This window comes from Thunnus thynnus, chromosome 20 (assembly GCF_963924715.1).
Source record: "Thunnus thynnus chromosome 20, fThuThy2.1, whole genome shotgun sequence".
In the NCBI taxonomy this organism is placed as follows: domain Eukaryota; kingdom Metazoa; phylum Chordata; class Actinopteri; order Scombriformes; family Scombridae; genus Thunnus; species Thunnus thynnus.
Genome location: NC_089536.1, coordinates 13,679,547 through 13,700,627, shown reverse-complemented (window position 1 = coordinate 13,700,627; position 21,081 = coordinate 13,679,547). Strand labels below are relative to the sequence as shown.

The following is a 21,081-nucleotide window of genomic DNA, read 5'->3' as shown; positions in this document are numbered from 1 at the left end:
AAGGTTTTGTATATTGAAATACTGCTGGGAAATGATACTGTAGCAATCGTTTTGTTAATACAAAGTGATGGATGGCCATGAGCTGGATTTAAGCTTGTGATGTTGCAAGTGCATGGTATGCACTGAATGCACTTTGTTTGACTCTTTCCTTTCCTCCCCGTCTCCCATCCCCTCCCAGGCCAAGACGTCAGCAGACATGGGCCACTGGCTGGGCCTCTTGCTGTCACAAACGGGGAGTAAAACCGACCCCGAAGAGCTGACGTACGATTATGTCAACGCTGAGAGGATCTCCAGTATCGTCAATGCAGCCAAGACTTCCTTATAGTAAGACCCTCAATTCTGCCATCTTCAAGGGACATTGTTGTGGAGGTTCATACAGGTATTAAGTGAAACACTGTGTGTTTGTGTCTCTCTCCAGCTTGATGCAGAGGGGGTATTCAGAGCCAAACACCTACATAGATACCCCACCTTCCATCCCTCTCAACTCTGATGAACTGTATGATGATGTGGCATCTATAGCTGATCCAGAGGTATGTTCAGGATTAAAATGCAATATCAAGTTATCCAGGTGTACCTTTTATCGAAAAAGAAACTGAAAAACCTTACGCACTTGATCTTCTAATATGTTTATCACACTGACCTCCAAGAATCTGTTGGGGAAATGTGGCTTTCTACTTTTCTTTGTTTAATTAATTAGTGTGAGTGTAGGTTTCTATTTTAGTCAAACACAACACAAGACATTCTTGCTGATTAATATAGCATACCTTTAAACTCAGAGGACAATGGAGGGAAAACAACTTCTGTGATGTTTTTGGAAAGCCAACTTGCAGCCTCTCAGTCCTATTGTTTTGTAATCGAGTTTCACTTTCAGTTCTCTCTTCCTATTCCCATGTCATACAGGATGCTGAAGAGAGCGGCCTGCCAGAAAGTGAGGACAACAACCTTCAACAACATAATGAAATATGTACACAGGGCACCAAGGAGCCAGTGGTTACAGAGGAGGACATTGACAGCAGAGTTTACTTGGACCTTGTCCCTGTGCGCTCCTTCCTCCATACATCTGGTGGAGGAAAAGTTATCCCTGCCAAAGAAACTTCTAGACATTCCCCAGTTACCTTAGAGGAACAAAAGGACCCCTCATGTCAAGTTAAAGAGGTAGGTAAATAGGGATATATTAAAGTCTATTTGTCATATTTGGTGTATAAAAGATCACTTCTTAACATATCCAGTATACTAAATCAGATGTAACATTATACTAAATTTAATCCCTAATCTTTGTGTGAAAAAGCAAGTGAATAATTGCCTCTATATTTGCATTCAAACTTATACTCTGTATTTTGTGTGTTTACTCCAGGTCACTTCAGCAAACCCCTCTGAGCCAGAGCCAACACCTGTTTTAAATGGCACCAGTTCAACATCTGCTATCAGCAAAGCAGAACAAGAGCGCCCCCTGACTCCTACTCCGCCACAGACCCAAACTCAAGCACCCAAACCCTCATCCCAAAGCCAGGAGACCCCTAAGAGGACCTTCAACCCCAAAGGCCCGATGGTTCAGACTGCTGCTGGACTCCCTCACAGTCCTCAACCCCCGCGACCCAAGGCATTTACCATCGGTGAGGACAAAATACATACAGCAGGTTTTCTGGGTACTGTGTTACATGAGAGGAATACAGGAAAATACTGTATATTAGTGTTTAAAACTACAATATACTTACAATGTTACGAACACACATTATTTTTAAAGATAGATTGAAAGTACATTTTCAAGATGAAGCAGAAATATCAGAAAATGGTCTCAAAAGAATTAAGTTTTAGTGGGTAAATGTAGTCATTGCTGTTGTCCTATGCATTGAGTCAGATTAACCGCTTTTCTCTGTAATCTTACAATAACATGGCTCCCTCTAGTGAAAGGCTGCACCCTCTGAGAGCACAGATTTATAGAGGAATGTAGATTTGTATTTGAATAGAAATATTTGCTCCTCCTTAAGTAGAGCATCTGTTTTTATTTCTCTTTGCACTCCCAGCAATTTGTGTAGGTTTGTGTATAATGTTTCAATAATTCAATCTTTAATTCCCAGGGTGTACCGGCGCAGTTGAGGGGAAACTGGGCAAAAACCGCACAGAGGCCGACATGCGCCGCTACACTGACGATCGCGACCGTCTGGAGAAGGAAAGGGAGGAGGTGAGGAGCAGTCTGGCAAACCTGAAAAAGGAGAGGAGGGAGACCAAAGAGGAGCTCAGCGCCTGCCAAGGTAGACCTGCACTTCCTGTGGCCACGATGCGATTATGAAGTTGACAGCGATCTGTATGACTGACAGCTGTCTGTTTCCCTCAGATCCCAAGCAGCAGGCCTCACTAGAAGCCCGGCTGAAGCAGAGGGAGGAGGCGTGTCGGGAAGCAGAGCGTCGCAGGGTAGAAGTGGAGCTCCAGTTGGTAGAAGTGAAGGAGAGTCTGAAGAAGGTGGAGTCAGGGCCTTTCACACTGGGAACCACACTGGACAGCAGCCTCCAGGACTCACCCATGGTTAGTGTGCTGGCTCAATCAGCCACGAAGTTGCTTGAACTTGATGCACAAGGGCTTAGTTGTAAAGATGAACGCAGGAATTAACAGATTTAAATGAAATATTTGACATCCAAGCCAGATCTGATGTGCTGTTTGTTTCATTCCTTAACTACAACACCTCTCTGTCATTTTACCCTCAGCCTAAAACAGCGACCCTGCCTACTCCTCAGACTTCATTATCATCACCACCACCGCCATCATCATCATCATCATCATCATCATCATCCCAACCCTCCAGCAGCAACGTCAGTGCAGACACAGCCTCTCCTGTCAACTCTGCCTCCGCGCTAAAGAACAGACCTGCCTCCATCATGGCCACGAAAGGCAAAGTCCTGCAGAAAGCTAAAGTGAGACTATAGATTTACATTTGTTATACAAGGTTTCAGTGGAATAATTTTTTTCTGAAGTCTAAAAACATGGATCAAGAATTCTGGTACATGTATATTTCAGGAAGTTGTAGCCTAAAGTACCCTAACTTACCTCTTTTTTGTATTTGCAGGAGTGGGAAAAGAAATCCACCACCTAAGAGAAAATATGAATGTCCTCTGACCTCCTGTGACCTTGAAGGTCAACCCATTTCTCTCGGTCTGGTCGGCTGTCTACAACTTGTCCTGCTTTAGCAAGGAAGTGCCGGTTTAACAGCCCAGACAATTAAATAAATATCCTCCCTTCCCCGGATCTTTCATCCCCTCACCTCCTTGCCAAGACTATATAGAGCCCATCAGAGAGAGGCACAAGCCGTCTTCTCCAATACCACTGGATAATCTTTATAAATCTTTAAAAGTTTCAATGACTTTTCAAGCTATTTTTCTCCATTTGCTAAAGGAAGGAAATTGACGCAGTAGCATTTTGGCCAGTCTAATAACTATTCTTGATAATGATGCACAAATAGGATGTTTCAACACTGCAAACAACCTAAAGTTTGATACCACTGAAGAAAGAAAGACGCCCCTCTACTTAATTGGCCACTTTGTACACTCTAGATTGTAGCTTGGTTCATATATGCTGGTAGCCAAGATGTAAATATATTTACACCATTATTCAGCCTTTTGGCTTGTATTGCTAGCTAAAAATGCACTTTTTATTCAAATAAAAATGTACTGACAACTCCGGCTTGACAATTGTCTCTTTTTGCCTTTAACCTTATCCTAATGTTCATTTAGCTTTTCTGATCTTTGCAGTTTGAACCCAATCAAACTTGAAAAGGACACTGAAGACTACAGCATTAAAATTTACAGGGTAATTAGAGTAAATACAGTCAATCACTAGTTTAAGGTGTTTTTTAAAATGTTTTCTTTTACCTTCTGAACTGAGTGGCTGTTACAAATCTACCATTTGCATTTTTAGAGCTTATTATCTGTCGTACATGTGTGGTAAATTTGTGGATAATCCGATGATAAACAATTTGTCAGTAAAGCTTTAGTGAAAAATTGGCTTTATGAAGAACAAACAAACAAAATACATAGCCGCTTTTCACTAGAAGCCTTATTGCCAAATTGCCCCATAAGTACTTATCTCCTCCAAAATGTGATATTAGTGAGGTACGGGGTAGAAAAAAGCACAAAAAGTAAAAAGTTCAAATTGTTATATAGCACCTATCTAACTAATCATAAAAAAATCAATATATACAGTATATTTATCAAATATTTTGTTCATTACAGAGGACAAACAAGCATAAATTGCCTTTCAATTCAGTGGATTTAAACATCTATTCATACACCCATTATAACAAAGCTAAAAATGTGCATGACCTTTCTTATTAAATCAAAATGTGAAAATATAACACTTGGTATATGACATTTTTTGGCACAACATTGTCGCTTTAGTCTTGGTTGGAAGGAGAGAAGAAGGTTGTGATTATACATTGACAAAATAACATACAGTCATGACACAGATATACATTATCGTATCATATAAAAGTTTACATCTTTGCATAGACAAGAGAACCATGTCGACAGTGATGGCTGGTCAATACAACAAGTAAAGACACAAATGGACACAGCAGTAGGAATACATACAGTTTGAAGGCACTTGTTGAAGTTCGATGGCAAGTTTAAATATTGAAACAGTAACATTGGTTTTCCCTTTACTCTAGTGTGTACCCGCAAACGTCCTTGGCTCTGAAGTGTCCATAGGAGATTTGTGTCTGTGTGTATGTGGAGTATGTGTGTGTGGTACATCATGCTACATGTCTCCTGCGGTGCAGTTTGTAGTGATGCAGAAGCTCCTGGTGACTCTTCTTCTGCCTGCTCCTCCTCCTGAGACCAGCGGGTCTTGGAAGATCTCCTCTGGATGAGGGTCTGCTGCTTCCTACAAACAATCCACAGAATACATCATGACTCAGCATATGCAAACGATGTTTGTTACTGTAATGATTTCTTTTTTTTGGCCACTGTGACTGACAATGACAAATGCAGTTTTAAGACTGAGTCCAGTAGGTCAGTGTAGGTTTTTGAGGAAGGAGAAAGGATAGTGATATTATTTTTTAAAATAGGAAGGCAAAGGAAGAAATGAAGCTATGAGGAAAGAAAACTCATTAGTTCCACTGACTTGTTTCACAGTGTGGTCCTTCAAAACCTCGGCACTGACAGCGGTAGCTCCCTCCTGATAGGATGCAGATCCCATCATTCATACAAGGGTTGGGCTTGCACAGGTTTACCTGCTTTTTCACCTCTGATAGAAAGAAAATGACATGAAACAGCTAAATTACCTTAATGTAAAGCTCATAAATTCATATTTTGTACATACCATGTACATGGGAATCTATTTATATGTTTTCTAATTTATAAACGGCTGCTAGAAGTCTTTGTCTGGAAATACAAAATAACAGAAATCATAAAAAATGAAGATTTTATTTTTTACTTAGCTGCTTATTTCTATCCATATCCATCATAAGCTTCCTAGAAAGGCTTTTTAAGATCAGATAAGTACTTCCCTGCGCTCTCACCTGCACACACCATCTGCACCAGCACATCCTCAAAGTACTTGAGATCCTCGTAAGATGGCACCGAGATCATGTGCTCCTCTGAACCAGCGATCTGCAGCAGTCTCTCTCTCTGTATATCCCCGATACCAATCACAAACAGTGACACTCCATTGTCTCTTATCTTTTGAGCTGGCACAGCAGCATCGTCCCCGCCTGAGCCATCCGTCACCACCACCACGGCCTTGTTGACTCCGGGCCGTGCACCTTTGGCTACCGTGAGGACGTTGGAGTGGATGTGGAGTAAGGCTGCGCCTGTCGAAGCTACTCCACCCATGTAGTTGGCGCCAGCGACTGCCTTGAGGACAGCAGAACCCGTCTCGTGGGTGTCCAGGTTGAAGACGGTGGTGGCTCTCCGGCTGTAGGCCACGAGTGCCACTTGGGCCACGTCACGGTTGATATCAAACTGGACGGTGAGGCTGCGCACGAAGTCACGCAGGGTGGCAAAGTTGTCGCTGCCAACGCCACCTGAGGCATCCAGGGCAAACACCAGGTCTGCTGCTTGGCCCAGGCAACCTGGAAAACAACAAAGACAAAGAATTATGTTTGTTTTTTTTAATACAGACAATAAGCATTAGTTGAAACACACAAAACATGATGTAGAAGCTAGAAACATTGTTTTTCTGCTAAATCTGCTATTAAGTTTACATTCAGTATTAACTTATAAACAGGAAAAATATACCACATCCTGCGCAGAATATTTTGCGTATGCACTGAATGTTAAGTAAGATACTACCTTGGGTATCTACACTGCAAATCTTGGCCTTGAGTTCAGGGATTTTGGCACTGAACCGATCAGGTGATGTGTAGGTAAGAGTCCTTTGGGGATTTCCTGTGATGTTATTCAGTTGTCCCTTTAAGTAGTCTGGTCCCACCCCTATGAGGAAGATCTCTCTGTCCCGTGCATATTTAGAAGGTTCGACCACTTCATCCGCAGAAGGTGTGGCAGTGAGCAGCACCACCACGCGGGGCAGATCGTCCGTGACGTCAGCAAACACCGGTGCACTCACAAAGCCGTGACGTGTGACGTAGCGAAGCGCCTGGCCTGTCAGGGTCTCACTGCCGATTGGTTGAAGCGCCTCCACAGCCTTGAGCAGACCCCTCAGGTCCCCTTTGAACTTGCCGACCTGGGCCTCGACCCGAGTCTCTCCCCCAAACACCGCCAGGCCGACTTTGCTGGGCGTGTCAGACCCAATCACCGTCTGCAGAAAGCGTTTTAAGAAGGACTTGAGGCGGAGGAAGCCTTCTAAGGTCAGAGTAGCTGAGCCCTCGAGCAGGAAGAGCAAGTCCACTGCACAGTCCAGTGATAATGCAGGAGCTGAGAAGGGATGGAGGGTTGAGTTAGTTTGTTCTCTGCATTAAAATGTTAAGATAAGACATAATCTCAACATGGGGTAGGGTTAGGTTTGGGTTTGGGGATTAGGGTTAGGAGGAGTGAGGAGTGTCTAATATCTCAGTGAGTATACAGAAAGTGTACAGACCACAGTGTGGGTCTCCTCCATAGCCAGGCGGACACACACAGTGGTAGCCCTCCGGACCCTCTGATACACATGTTCCACCATTCAGACAGGGCTCAGAGTCACACGGATCTACAGAGGGAGAGAAATGTAGGAAGTATGTATCTGCACAGGCATATACACAAATACAGAAAGAATCAAAGAGAAAGAACAACAATGTTACCTGGACAGATGGTCCGATGGCAGACTGTCTGGTGTCTCTTGTAAGACTTGCTGTATCTGCAACACACACATTTGGACAGACTGAAAACTCACTTGTTTTGTCAGTTTGAGGGGGAATCATAGAACATGCTTTATAGAGACAAACCTTCATTTTTTAATATGCACGCAAATGAAGATTACAGTATGAATGTCTCTCCTAATGTAAATTAAATTTCCATCTTCCATCTTCATCATCTATAATGTAAGAACAAACAATGAGTCTTGCCTATCAGTTATTAAACCTCAAAATATGATAAATGACTTACATTTAAGGCAGTTTATATATTAGATTACAATCTGTTCAACTGCCATGAATGTGATTCTTTATTTACATGGACATTATAAATGATCATATAGACAAATTTTAAACAGCATTACTGCTTTTTTGTGATGTTCCTTATATGCTTAATTTCAATGTCAGCTTTTGTGAGAAGTTGCAAGTTTAGTGTGTTGACAAATAAGAAATACTCTACTGCCTTCAGCTATTTCACTGCGGTAAAGTTGCAATTTAGTCTACTGTGAAATCAGTTTTGTCAAAGGCCGTTTTAATTTACCCCCAGGGGGGTCTGACATGTTCACACTAACTTGTTTTCATTAACACCCTCACACTGACACAGCACATTAACACATGGGAGTTTCCCTGTCCCACCACAGTCTTGCGGCTCATTGAGCAATGAGAGAAAAATGTTACAGATTCAGTTCCAATGCACAGATTTTATTTCCAGTCCAGTCTCCCTTATCATAAACTTGCTTCTCTTCCTAGATTGATTCCCAAGCCATATTCTGTATTTTAAATGAATTTATTTAAACTACTAACCATAGTTCTTATAAATGACCAAATTCCTTTTTTTTTATATGTGAATTTTGTCTTTCTTTCTTTTCTCTTTTCTCTGTCCTGTTTTATTTAAAATCTGAATTTAAGAACAACATGCTTTTTTATGTATTATCTATTTGGAAATTCAATAAATAAAGTTAGGGAAAATTAATAAATGAAAAACTTGCTTCTGTAGCTTCTTGGATACCTATATCATGCAGTTGAGCATCTTTCAAATCAAGAAAACTATTTTTAATTCTATTTAAAGATGCCAATATTTCAAAAGATACCAATTACCCAATGCTGTATTACAAAAAAATGGCATTTTTATACTTTACTTTATACAGTATGTGATATTTATACACTTTATCATTTAAGCAGAAATCAAAGTTCAAGGAGTGCTACAGAAACTCAATTAAGAGTTTCTTTTGTGCAAGAATTCAAAATCCACCTGTCTTAAAAAGACTGTATTTGGGACGTCAAATGAAAAAAGACAACAAGAATGTTTCATAGCTTTGCATCCATGTGCACTTGCCTGTAGTACGGACAGAGAGATGTGTATGGTGAATACCCCTTTGAGCCTTTCCAACACATGAAATTCCCCTGCAGCTCTTTCACTGTCTCCAGAGTCTTTCTCTCACAGGGAAACGACTCCACCTGACACCCTGGACGGGAACAGGACAGGAGGATCCGGGAGGGACAGGTGTTAGAAAGAGAGGGGATATAGAGGGATATGATATGATGATATGAGGGAGAAGAGAATGGGAAAGAGTTAGAGCAAGCGACACAAAAGAAGGACTTAAAGCTTAAAAGTTAGGATGAGTTAAAGATTCTCACGCACAAAAGGTTGTAAGATTTCTCAAGTTTACAGCTGATTGCTTCTAAATCGACTCAAGTGACTTATAAGCTTGTGTAGCACTATAAAAGTCATGACATGCAATTCTACCTGCAGGTGTGGCATTGCAGACAGAGAAGGTGGTCAGTGTGGTGTACAGGCCATTGACAGCATCATAGAAATGCTCGGCGAAGAAAACATGGTTCTCCATCGGCTCACTGGCCAGAGCATGTAGCTCCTCCCACCTAGACACCAGATACAGGAAGTAAATAGTAATTTATAATCTATTAAAAAATACCCCCCCCCCACCTACTCTCAGTCTCCTTTTCTTGTAAACACAGCACAAAAGAATGTATTAAGTAATATATTATACCTGGCAATGATTATTATTTTCCACCCATCAAACATACCTGGGGAAGCGCAGACCCACAGCAAACAAGACAACACCTGTCTCTTTGAGCTGTGCTGCCGCCTGAACCACATTGCCCTGAGACCTCCCATCTGATAAGAGGATGATGATCTGGGCCACAGTGGAGGAGTTGCGGCTGCCTGGGAAACCCTTCCTCAGCACATACTTCAGAGCCAGGCCTGTCTGGGTGCTGCCTCCCCTGCGAGTTCAGAGTTTGGAATAGTGGTGAGAACTAAAAGGATTTGTGAGTTATTATTAAAACAATACTGAATATGAAACAGTTACAATTATAAAAAAGAATTTGTGCAGTTCAGCACAGTCAATAATTTACAGCATATTACTGCCAAAGTAAACCACAGTTCAGCTTTGGTTGAATTCCTTGTCTGAGTGTTGGCTAACTTTCATCACCCCAGAGCTCATGAAACACATTTAAAGCCTATTATACTTTTTTTTTAAAGGCATAAATGTCAGTCTTCCCACTGAGAAACACATTCACATGTCTCACAGTTGTTAGAAGACAAAGCTGCCGGAAACAAAAGCTGAGCAGCTCGTGATTTGTTTAGGCGCCATCATATCATCTTTCAGATTTGGGCCCTTTTTATAGCTGTGAAAACAATGCTACAGTATGTCTGCTTGGAGCGCTGAAACTACAACACAGCACAGTAAAAAGCAAAAAGGCCTTTAGGCATGATTTAACGATCTTTGCTCCCTTGTGTCAACAAAACAAAGCATAAGTTCACAGTGTGCAAATGTAGATTTAAATCAGATTGTCTTCTTTATGCTCACATCTTGCACAAGCTGGATCTTAGACACTGGGGATTACTTGTTTAAAGTGCAGGAGGCTTTAACAACAATACTGCATAAAATATCGTCTTAAGTAAGAAATGATCATTATTATTATTAGATGATAAGCTTTTGCAGCTGTTGTTTGCAATTTTTTATCCCATTTAAGACTTAGCATTGCTGTAACAATACTGGGTTTGTCTGTGTATCCGTCTTTTTAAAAAGCTCACACACTAAATCCTTGGCAATAAAATAGTTCTAGGGCAAAAATATGTCATGCATAAGTTGCTCATATGTTTGGTCATATAAAGAATTACAAATTGCAAAGTAGAGTACTAAAGAGTATTGTTAAGAATGCAAAAATGCAGTACCAGTAATGCATGAATAAACACATGAGGCATTGTGACAGCTAATAAGTTCAAAACATGAGTAGCCATTTCACATCAGAGGGCAAGTCAAGAGGTTGCTTTCAAACTGTGAACCACACACACACACACACACACACACACACACACACAGAGCCAAATTATCTTCTTCTTCCTCGGCTTATCCAATATCCAGTGACCACCTGTGGTGTGCCTCTAATCTGAAATTAATTTGTTTTCCTTCCCAGGGAGCACTTTACTTAACCTCTGAATGTGTGTGTGTGCTTGTCTTTCTGCCTTTGTGAGGACTCATGTAAATTTGACACCATCATAGTGAGGACTTTTCTGCATTGTGAGGACATTTTGGCCTGTCCTCGCTCCTTTAAAGGGCTGTTTGAGGGTTGGTTTTAAGGTTAAGGGTATAGTTAGGTTTAGGTTAGGGATTTAGTTGTAATGGTTAGGGTTAGGGGCTAGGGAATGCATTATGTCAAAAGTGTGTAGAAAGACAAAAGTATGTGTGTGTGTTGCTTTCAGCGTAAGTTTTAACTGAAGTCCAGATTCAGATCATGTAACTTGTCAGCCATGTAAATAAACATATGTCAGTTGTATTATTTTTCTAGTTAATTCATTCAGTTACCACACTGAAAGATTGATTATGGTTAAGATTATTTGCATATTTATGTATATAAGATTTTTTTGTGAGTTTTTTCTGTGTTGAACCCTGTTTATATAAACCAGCACATATAAAAATGAACAATTTCCCCATTGATTTTGTTTCGACAAAGTTCTTTGGAAGACATCTCTGTAACAGATGACTTTTTGTTTTCATGGAGAGATCGGCAGATGACCTTACAATCATCTGCTTATCTCTCTATGCAAACAAAAAACAAAGCTGCTTCTTTCTGAATGAAATCAATTTCATTATCAAAGATGACTTAGGCAATATCATTTGTGGTTTCATGTCATGTTTACACTACAGTAACTTTATTTCTGAAAAACAAACACACCCCAGTTCAAGTCCAGCTTGTTTTTTAGTAATAAAAAATTTAAGAGCTAAATGTTTGCTTTAATATGACTTTATGAGCTGCATTTGTGCTTTTATATGATCTTTAACATTCATGATTATGATGATTCTTTCAGACATATTCATTCAGAAGTGGTAAAATCAGGTCCACTAAACTATTGTTTGTCTGAGAATGAGATGAAAGGAGACACACACCTGTAAGAAATCTTCTTCATGTGCTTCTTCAGCTCTTGTTTGGTGGTGTATGAGTCCAGAGCGAACTCCAGTTGAGGAGTGGAGCCAAACTGAATCAAGCCGACTCGCACCTGGAACAAAGGTGGGTTTATGTGAATACTGATTGACATGAGAGACAGACTGAGGGAAGGAGAGAGAGAGAAAAGAACAAAGACAAACCAAACCTTTTCAGGTCCGATGTCTAGTGCTTGACAGAGTTTGATTGCGTAGTGTTTGGACCTCTCAAAACTGCCCTTCCCCACGCTGTAAGAACCATCCATGAGGAAGAGGATATCCATGGCTGCTGAGCACTGCATCACTTCCCATGAAAACACACACACACAGAATAAAAAAGCTAAACACACAGGATGTCTAGAGAAAGAAGTAGGTTCAAACTCATTCAACGTCTAATCTGATGCATTTTGGCAAAGAGCTCAGATTCTCTTGTTGAATATGGGCATTAGGGGACTATCCTTGTTAGAGATCAAATGTGCCATTGTGAATGAAAATAATACCTTGACATAATAAGAGAAAAACAACTTAGCTTGCCAAAGCTCCATTTCCCCCCCCAGCAGCACACTCGCAAAACCATTACTGAGCAAAACCTCTCTCTCTTATACATGTTTACACTCGCCTGAGGCATAAATAATCTGCTCTCCTTTTACAATGTGCAGCTGATCATGAAAACAGACATTAGAGACAGCGAGAGTGTGCGGTCCGTCTGTCTGTCACTCATTCTGTATGCTCATGAGAGTCACCCGCAAACACTTTCCTTTGTGACACAGACACCAGGCTGATAAGACCACCCACCAACTTTAAGACTAATTCCTACAGTAAGTGCTGTCCTCCTTCAATTTATTAACTTTTTCCTATTACTTAAGTGCACAGCACTTTAAAATGTTTATACAAACCTGTCTATACTGTATCATACCCTGCGTACTATATCACTAAGTCTTGAAGCTCCTTGCTGCAGTATAATATGGAGCATAATATTAGTTCAAGCAGAGCACTGAAGTCGTGATTGTGTGATTTGTTCTTGTATGTGTTTATTAAAGAGGAATTATTTCACCCAGAATCCTCATTGCTGCTCAGATACTTCTACTAAACTACTTAATCTAACTGTATAAGAATTGGCAATAAATAGTAAATTTCTTGCCAGAAGCATCTCTAACTGAACTGTATGTTATTCATTGTGGTGCACTAGACCAGCCTACCATTTGGTAAACATTTTTGCCGTGATAAACGTGGTTTTTCGTCATGTACTCACTTTCCCCTGCTGAGTTGATCTTCATCATGTTCTCATGGCTGGTTTGGATCTCCTGCACTGAGGTGCCCTGCTGAACTAGGAGGGAGAAACAACATGGAGGTCAGTCAAATGTCCATACATGTTTACACAATGTTATGCACATGCATGGCAACAACTTCCGTTATTTGGGGGAACACTTGGGCCAACCATTATCATGATGCATGTAAAAAAAAATGCACAAATTACACAGTTCATGCTTTTTTTAAAAAATTAAAATGATCGAAATGTCATCTATCATGCAAAAGCAAGTTGAAGAGCCTGTATCTATCTGTCCATAAACACATAGATAACTATACACTAAGCAGTGGCATGGCTAGTGATTTACAGTACAGTGTGTCTAGGGTCACCAAAGATATGTACTGCAACAAACAATTATTTTCATTATCAATTAATCTCTTGACCATTTATAAGGTTAATCATTTAGCATATAAAAATAGTGGAAAATAGTGCAAAATGTCTGTTCCCAGAGCCCAATGCGACATCTTCCCATTGCTCGATCAACAGTCTAAAACCCCAAAGATATTCACTTTTCAATGACATACGAAAGATAAAAGCAGAAAATTCTCACAATGGAGAAGCTGAAACAAGAGAATCAATGCTGTTTGAAAAAAATTACTTAAATAATTATTCGATCATCAAAATAGCCGCAGATTCATTTCCGTTCAACTGATTAACTGTTCCAGCTCCACAAAAGATACATTCAGAAACACACACACCTTTTCTATTCAGTGTAATTCAAACATATCACTGGAAAAGTAAAATGAGATGAGATGCAGTCACTGAAGCCAGTACAGTTCACTGACTCCCACTTGACCCCTTCTGTGATGGATAATTGAGTATTCAAAGCTAATGTGAATGGACAAGTGAAGAAAAACCATTCTTTCATTTCCATTCACTGAAAGGACGTCGCTCTTTTCAGGCACACGTACAGTCCAGAAAGGGGGGGAGGGACATGTGATTTCCTGTTCAGAGACCATGTGAACATGCCACGTTGTCCCTGGTAACCCCACCGGGTCACAGAGGCATGTATCCAGTGTCTCCACTCTCTGCAAGGCACAGTCTGTGTCTTTAATAAGAATACAGAGAGAAATTGTGAGTTTGTTCTCATCAACTTTGCTCTAATGCTTCGGGCTGTCCGCCTCATGTTGATTTAGCACCTGCTAATTTGCTGAAATAGGTGATTTGTCTTGTGCTGACTGCTTCAAGTGTCAAACGAGCAAAACCGCAAAGAAACAGGACAGGAAACATCAAAGAAAAGTTCCATGTACAAAAGTTCAATAGCAGCAGGACCAACATTGACTGTGTCCTCATCTTTCTATCACTGATGATGTGCAGTGAGGCTTGCAGAGAAAAAAAATATGGCATGGTAAAATGAACGAAAATGACAGTTTTGACATTTAAGGATAAATTATGAAAAACATTAGCTCCTACTAAACAGATACTACTCTTAATAGTAATTTTTGGGGGATTACTGAGTTAACAAATATCAACAAAAAACATAATTTTACTAAGATTGAAATGAGTGTGAGTAGAAGAGGGGGATCAGCTGGCTCGAATCACCTCTGAAGTTTCTCCCCTTCATGACTGGAGTCCTCTATCTTAGTTAACAGTTAACAGTTAACAGTACTCGACAGTTTATGTCCAATCGTTGAGGCAACTGCTGCTGGCAAGAGTGAAGGAGCTGCAACAGAATGCCAAATTTCACTTAAAAAATACAACTTTTGAAAGAAGTTATCATATCATATGTGCGCAGAGAAATAATACGCTAAAAAAGCACAAAAAAAACAAGCTATAGTCATGTAAAACAGCAAGGAAAAAGAACCAAACATGGTCCTGCTCTTCTGGCATTGAGGCCGATGAAGACCTTCTTTGGTGGAGTTAATTGATAATTAATAGTGGTAATTATTCTGGATAGTTTCTGGGCAACCAGCTTTTCCAGTCTGAGGGCTCCTTCCCCATATTTACCTCTCCACTAAAATGTCCAGACAGGCTTCTTGATGGACACCATTGATGTTGAAATACTTTGTATGAAAAGACATTTTATATGAATCAGAATCCTCTTTATTGGCCGAGTATGTTTACACATACAAGACTCTAGTTTAGTGTCTCTCAATGTACTAACAAAAAATAACAACACAACAATCTTAAGAAATATAATGACAATATACAGAAGAAACCGTTTCTGTGAACTGTAAACGGGGTACAAAGAATGCAAGGGATGATTATTTCAGGGAAAATGGAGCCGATGACTTCGCATTTCTCTTTAAATATTGATGAAAGAGTTTCATTATGGACTCTTCTATCATCAATTAATAAGTGGAAAGGAGCAAACGATATGAAGTTGGGAAATATTTAAGTGCAAAAACCAATAGAACACTATTCATTAAAGAAAAGTAACACCTGCAGCTGAGAGACCTCATCTCCCACCTCCCTAACAGTCCCGACCCTTTCATCTGCCTCTAATACCAACGTCATTCCAGGCCCAAAGCCCTCCTGACAGTGAAAGTTTAGGGTCTTGGCGAGCAGCTTTCTCATGGTCAGCGGGGCCTCACTGCTCTGAACAAAAAGTCTGTCTGTTCAGTCAAGTGCCTCAGGCTAAATGACTAGTGTATCTTTAATGTCTGTGAATGAAAAACATAGCAGGAAAATCCAGACCGAGATAATGAGCAAGAATCCTCAGGCCGAGGGGTTGATGTCTAATTGGCATTAATCCCACCACAGTCTGGGAAATGGAAGAAATATCCCCTTGAAATCTGCGATAAAAACAAGAATCTGTGAAATTTAATTTGACAGGTTGGATTACACGGATATCTAGCGGGTCAGAGACTGTAACATGTTATCTGTGTTGTCAGCACAAGAGAAAAGGGGAGGGGGGAGGGGGTGAAACAGTCTGGTTTGCTCAAGTTCAAAGTCTTAAAATGGCCAGTAATAAATACTTCAGATGGTGCTAAAGCTGTCATTTTTGAAAACAACTCAAAGATTATATTGCCCCACGACTCCCCGTCTCTCCCCGCAGGGCAAATACCAACACTCAGGTCCAAGAGAACAACTGACGATACGCAATAAAAGCGATGCAAAATTTGACTTGCCTGGAAACAAGCAGCATTTTAAGCACGAGAGACAGGAAATCACTTTGAAGAGAAGATAATGGGAATTCTTCAGCGCTGGGGACTTGACAGGTTTCAGCAATAAAATATCTTGTAAAGAATCTCAGGATGACCCGAGAAGCATCAGCATCACACGTTATCCACCACGCCTCCCAAACGCCAACGTCCGAAATCTATCCCCACCAATATACTGCATGCTTGATTTTAATTTATCAGCACTTATTTAATCAAATTCTAACCCTGAAACAGGGCATTTAAAAGGGTTTTTTTTCTTGATATTGGATATGTCTGTGTGTGCTCTACATGAGTGGAATTATTTTCCTTATGTTACACCAAATAGCAGAGTCACTCCCCATCTTCTGTTGTGAGCTGTATAATTAATACAACTTTCTAAATGTCCCACTCCTTTTTTCTCATATCATAGGAACATTGTCAGGACACTTTAATATAGTTTTTGGGAAATTGGCTGATTTGCTTTCTTGCTGAGAGTTACATGAGAAGATTAATACCACTCTCAGGCATGAAAGAACTCTGAAAAAAACAAGCAAACAAGCCTATTCCCCAAATGTCAAAATGTTCTTTTATGTAATTCTGGAAATGAGCTGAATGTTCAAATATGGATGTATAAAAGGTGTCAGCACATAACAGGAAATGCTATCTAGCAGCTTTAGAAGATGAGTGAAGAGAGTAAAGGTTGTATATCGGCTCATTTTGTATATTTGCGGTATGAGACTTTGAGCAGCCAAACAATTATAATGGTGCAGGTTGATGTAAAACAGTCCAAAACTGTATTTAAAACATTCTTTGATCTGAAGGCTCCGAATTCCAGAGAAGCACAGGAGACACTCCTCAACCGAAACTGAATGCAAAACAGTAATAAAATCAATCAACCGACCTTGAAGAAGCAGCAGCGTTAAGAGGAAGGAGAGGCGGATGATATCAGGGTGCATGTTGGGACACCTGGAATGATAAACATAAGGCACACGCTGAGCAAGCAGAGGGAAGAAAATACACCAAAGAGCAGAGGAGACGTGGGAAAGATTGTATAAGAGCTAAATGAGATGAGAAATACAGTAACATGTGTAAGTGAGCATGTTGAGTATTCAACACTAAATAACCTGACACATCTTTAAAGCCATTTCCATCTCTTGAGAATGACAAGCATGACATGTGCAGCTGCAGCCCACCCTTACTATTTTACCAGGGAAGTCATGTGACCTACCTCGAGGACCCTTACTATGTTTTCACCGTTAACTGTAAAAGTTGAGTCCTGACCTTTCGAAGAAAACTGAATAAAAGGGACACTTGATAACTGACAGACATCATGGAGGAACACCATGATGCTGCTTTCATAAACCTGCCCATCTTGTGCTCTATCTGCATTTCAACTACACTATTCCCCAAACTTTTTTAATATGAAATTTGCAAGCGAGTTTAACAAAAACACCTGCTATGAAACACATGTGTGTCTCAGTTTTAACAGTACCATAAGAGGTCTATTTATAGAAAACGAAGCAACTGATAAAGAGTTAACTCTGTGGTTTACATGTTTGAACAGGTCAGCATTTGTGAGGCAGCATATGAAAAGGAACCAACTCAGCAACTCAGCCCGATAACATCCGCTATAACATACTCTGTATTTTGCCTGGGTCAGAACAATCACAGCAGCTCTCACTGCAGTTCTTGAAGCAATATCAAGATTTCATGTGGTTTTAAAGTGTTAATGGGGATGTGTGTGTCTGACCATGTGTTTTTCAATGAGGGCTGTGTGTTGCCTCTTATGTTTACTGTGTGATCATCGGTGTGGGAAGCGAGTTGCCAGGTAAAAGCTTGAATCATTGAAAGGGCAGAACAGAACAAATTATAAAGATAGCCCGCTGACAAAAACCTCCCTCTTCAAAATTCAGACTTTCAAGCAGTCAGCTACTTGGAAAATCATGGAAACAATTACTTGATTATCAAAAAAAAGAAAGAAAAAAGATTCACATTAGTTTTTTGTCAATTGACTAATTGATTAATCAACTGATTATGCTCTATCAGGACCTTCTTGCCTTTCAAAGTCACTGTGCTTAAGATTGTGACCCATGAACATTTTGGGAAGATGCAAAAAAAATCTGCTGGAACATTGGATTTCTATCTTATATTTAAGGATGAATTTGATATGAGTTTATTGGATACAACTCTACAATCTAATGGAACTCAATATCCCTGCAATAAAACCTCCTTCTGTTAAATTTATAATGTTCAGATTTAGTTTTGAGGCTGCGGTTAGTTATGGTGTAGTACTAAGAGATATTTCAAATAATCCATCCTCCTCCTGTATGTGAATAAGGGTGGACAAACACATTTAGAAGCACCTTACAGTCTGATAACTATGGCCTCAAAATGAAACATTCTGTCAGTGCCAACAAAAACTAAACATATTATATTGACTTGCAATGGACTACAGACTGTAGGTGTACCTAATAAACTGTAAATTGAGTGTACACTAAAGCTTCATGTGTTTAAAAATCCCACCTGCCTTCTTCTGTATGTTCATTGTTGGGTACACATTAGAAGTTGAGGGGCTGCAGATAAGCTTTGATTAACTCTGGCTGCTGATAAGCTTGGTCATAATATCCTGTCTGTGGCTGAAGTGTGTGTGTGTTGGGGTGGGCAAAGGAGACGGACGTGCTAGAGAAACCCTTCCTATAGGTAAAACTGTGTGTTTCTGAGACAGAGATAGAATTGTGTGCAGGTCGGAGCCTCTCTTTAAGAGGAGTCTGTGTGTCTGCGATACAGATCTGAGGAGCTGACATGCGGTGGCTGTCTGAGAAGCCCCGGGCTGATAAACATCACCGGGGGGCTATTGATGCTGTATGTGTGCTCTCGCTGGTACGCCTCGAGGACAAGAGATTTTATTACTACCAGGGGGGGCGCAGCTTTGAATGTATGCACTGCGCACACACACACGCGCGCTTGTATTAGGAAGCAGTCGTGCATGCCTACATATAAAAACACACACATACACACACACACGTGCACTGCACACACCTGTCTCAAAATTGGCAGCCTCTTCACAAGCATTCTTCTGGATCCCTCCACCCTTCATCTTTCTGTCTTCCTCACTCTGTGCCTGTCAGTGAACACCTTTCTGCTCTGTCTGCACTGCAAATTTGGTTCCAGCTAAATTGGAAAAATCTCTACAGATTGTAAAGAGTTGTATCAAGATGCTGCTATGTGCCTTTGTTGCTGTCAGGACTCAAAATGTGTCACTGAAAGTCAAAATCAGAGATGAGAATATTGGCTGAGTAGGATAAGACAATTTCTTTCACATTTCTGACCTTAGTTTAACAGTTTACCTGATACTTCGGGAAATGAGTTCTCATATAGGGATTAAACTAAACAGCTAATTGGGACATTCCTAAAGACAGTAAAGACCTAAACCATGGATGTGCCGTCTGTTTTGAATTGGTTTGCAGGTTGGAAAGTGCCTCCAGTCTGTAGTCTGTAATTAGGAAGGAGTGCTAGTTTTTGGACCGGCTTCATACAAAATCCTGAGATCTCCTAACCTGTAGTTGATGTGTGAAACATCCTAACAGTTTAAATGATTTCAGAGTGAGTCACCAGAAATGGCCACGTTTAAAACAACAGAAGAACAAATGTGGAAACTTTTTTTTCTCCCCCCACAATGTGACATGTGTCCCATTAAGAGCCACAACTATGTATAATTCAAAATGTCTTGTATTTAAGCATTCAGTGCAAGATCAAGCTGGCAACCACACACAGCATGCAAAGGCTCAATCTTCTGTGCAATTACCCTTTTTAATTTCACAAACAAGGAAACAATCAAGTAACCGACTAAATGCAATAAGGGAAATTGATGTGATTTCACTCTGTTCCCTAAGTGAATTAATAGCTTACAAGATTCCTATCTGCAATTATTCAAGTAGAACACAGAAAAATCAATTAAAGTTGTTCGTTTTCCTTGTAACTTACCTTCTAGTAAGCTGGTCTGTCAACATCTGGTCACTCTGAAATGTGTCATGGGTCAAGGCGGTCTTAAGACGGGGTCAGAGGTTATGACCCTGACATGTAACAGTAGTCGAGGGTTTACTCAAGAACGTAAACAAATTGAAGCGTGTCAGCCTACTTAAGTACAAAGTAGGCACAAGGAATTCAAGAAATGCATTTTAGTTTTTAAGCCCACAGGTGGCTGTTGGTCTGGTTACCTGCTCGCTTTCTCATTGACTTGTATTATCGAGCAGCTTGAGGTTACAATTATATTCACATATGGTGAGAATGTGACTATTTCTTGTAGCGCATCACATCAGACGACTTTTATCACATAATTTCCTTCAATTTAGAAATGTATGAAATCTGTGCTTACAGCTCTGACGTGTGCTACCGCGTTGTTACTTTACGCATCTCCAAAACTGTACTGAAACACTTCCACCTGTTTTAATAAAAGCCGCTTTGGACTCACAACGAGGAAAATCGATAGTAGTTATCTTCAACCTTTCAGACTGCAGGTTCCGCACTCAGCCTCCGGACGAGCGAAATAAACACACTCCCATTTTTCCTCAATGAGCGACAAAATGTTTCTACTTACCCCGAGCTTTTTAATATTCACTATCCTTGAAGTATGTCTTTCAGAAAGCAGTCCTCTCAGCGTCTCCTCATACACACACACCTCTTAGTTTCCGCACTGGTCTGATCTACATGGCTTTCTGCTTCGGACAGGAGAGCAGCGACCCCACCTCCTCACCAAGCCCACCTGTGATGTACCTGCACCGGAGGAGTCTAATGTGTCCTCTCCTCATTCCGCACCGGGTAATTATAAAGAGGGAGGCGCCGAGACGCATTTTAAACGTTTCCCCATTAGTACTTATTATAATTCTCATTTCCAAACTAATCTACATAAGTATGTATTTGATTAAAATGATTCAGACTAGATGATTTTCAAGTGTCAAGTCAAATAAA

At 40.4% G+C, this 21,081-nt stretch overlaps 2 protein-coding genes across 3 annotated transcripts in view; one reads left to right on the top strand and one right to left on the bottom strand.

Annotated features, from left to right (window-relative positions):
- afap1l2 (actin filament associated protein 1-like 2) overlaps nt 1-3,670 on the top strand; it is a 41,306-nt gene extending 37,636 nt beyond the window's left edge. For both annotated transcript variants that reach the window (XM_067576992.1, XM_067576993.1), the window contains 8 exons: nt 179-324; nt 419-530; nt 901-1,155; nt 1,355-1,613; nt 2,079-2,252; nt 2,336-2,523; nt 2,703-2,909; nt 3,062-3,670. In XM_067576992.1, the coding sequence (XP_067433093.1) occupies nt 179-324; nt 419-530; nt 901-1,155; nt 1,355-1,613; nt 2,079-2,252; nt 2,336-2,523; nt 2,703-2,909; nt 3,062-3,088 (1,368 nt within the window). In that variant the 3' untranslated portion in view covers nt 3,089-3,670. The remainder of the gene's footprint in view (nt 1-178; nt 325-418; nt 531-900; nt 1,156-1,354; nt 1,614-2,078; nt 2,253-2,335; nt 2,524-2,702; nt 2,910-3,061) is intronic.
- Nucleotides 3,671-4,180: 510 nt separating this feature from the next.
- On the bottom strand, nt 4,181-20,685 carry vwa2 (von Willebrand factor A domain containing 2). Its single transcript, XM_067576995.1, has 14 exons — nt 20,098-20,685; nt 17,015-17,079; nt 12,974-13,048; nt 11,892-12,025; nt 11,689-11,798; nt 9,323-9,520; nt 9,024-9,157; nt 8,613-8,742; nt 7,226-7,281; nt 7,027-7,134; nt 6,282-6,863; nt 5,510-6,061; nt 5,113-5,235; nt 4,181-4,872 (listed from the first exon to the last, which is right to left on the bottom strand). Exons 1-14 carry the CDS (start codon nt 20,121-20,123, stop codon nt 4,742-4,744), a joined length of 2,424 nt encoding a protein of 807 aa, XP_067433096.1. The 5' UTR covers nt 20,124-20,685; the 3' UTR covers nt 4,181-4,741.
- Nucleotides 20,686-21,081: the final 396 nt, after the last annotated feature.

Bases quoted from the DNA above. Each gene is read 5' to 3' on its own strand.
- vwa2 (XM_067576995.1), bottom strand. From the start codon at position 20,123: ATGTTGACAGACCAGCTTACTAGAAG. The intron at 11,799-11,891 runs GTTTGGTTTGTC...CCTTTGTTCCAG, and splicing joins TAGACATCGGACCTGAAAAG to GTGCGAGTCGGCTTGATTCA. The intron at 7,135-7,225 runs GTAACATTGTTG...CTCCCTCTGTAG, and splicing joins CCATCGGACCATCTGTCCAG to ATCCGTGTGACTCTGAGCCC.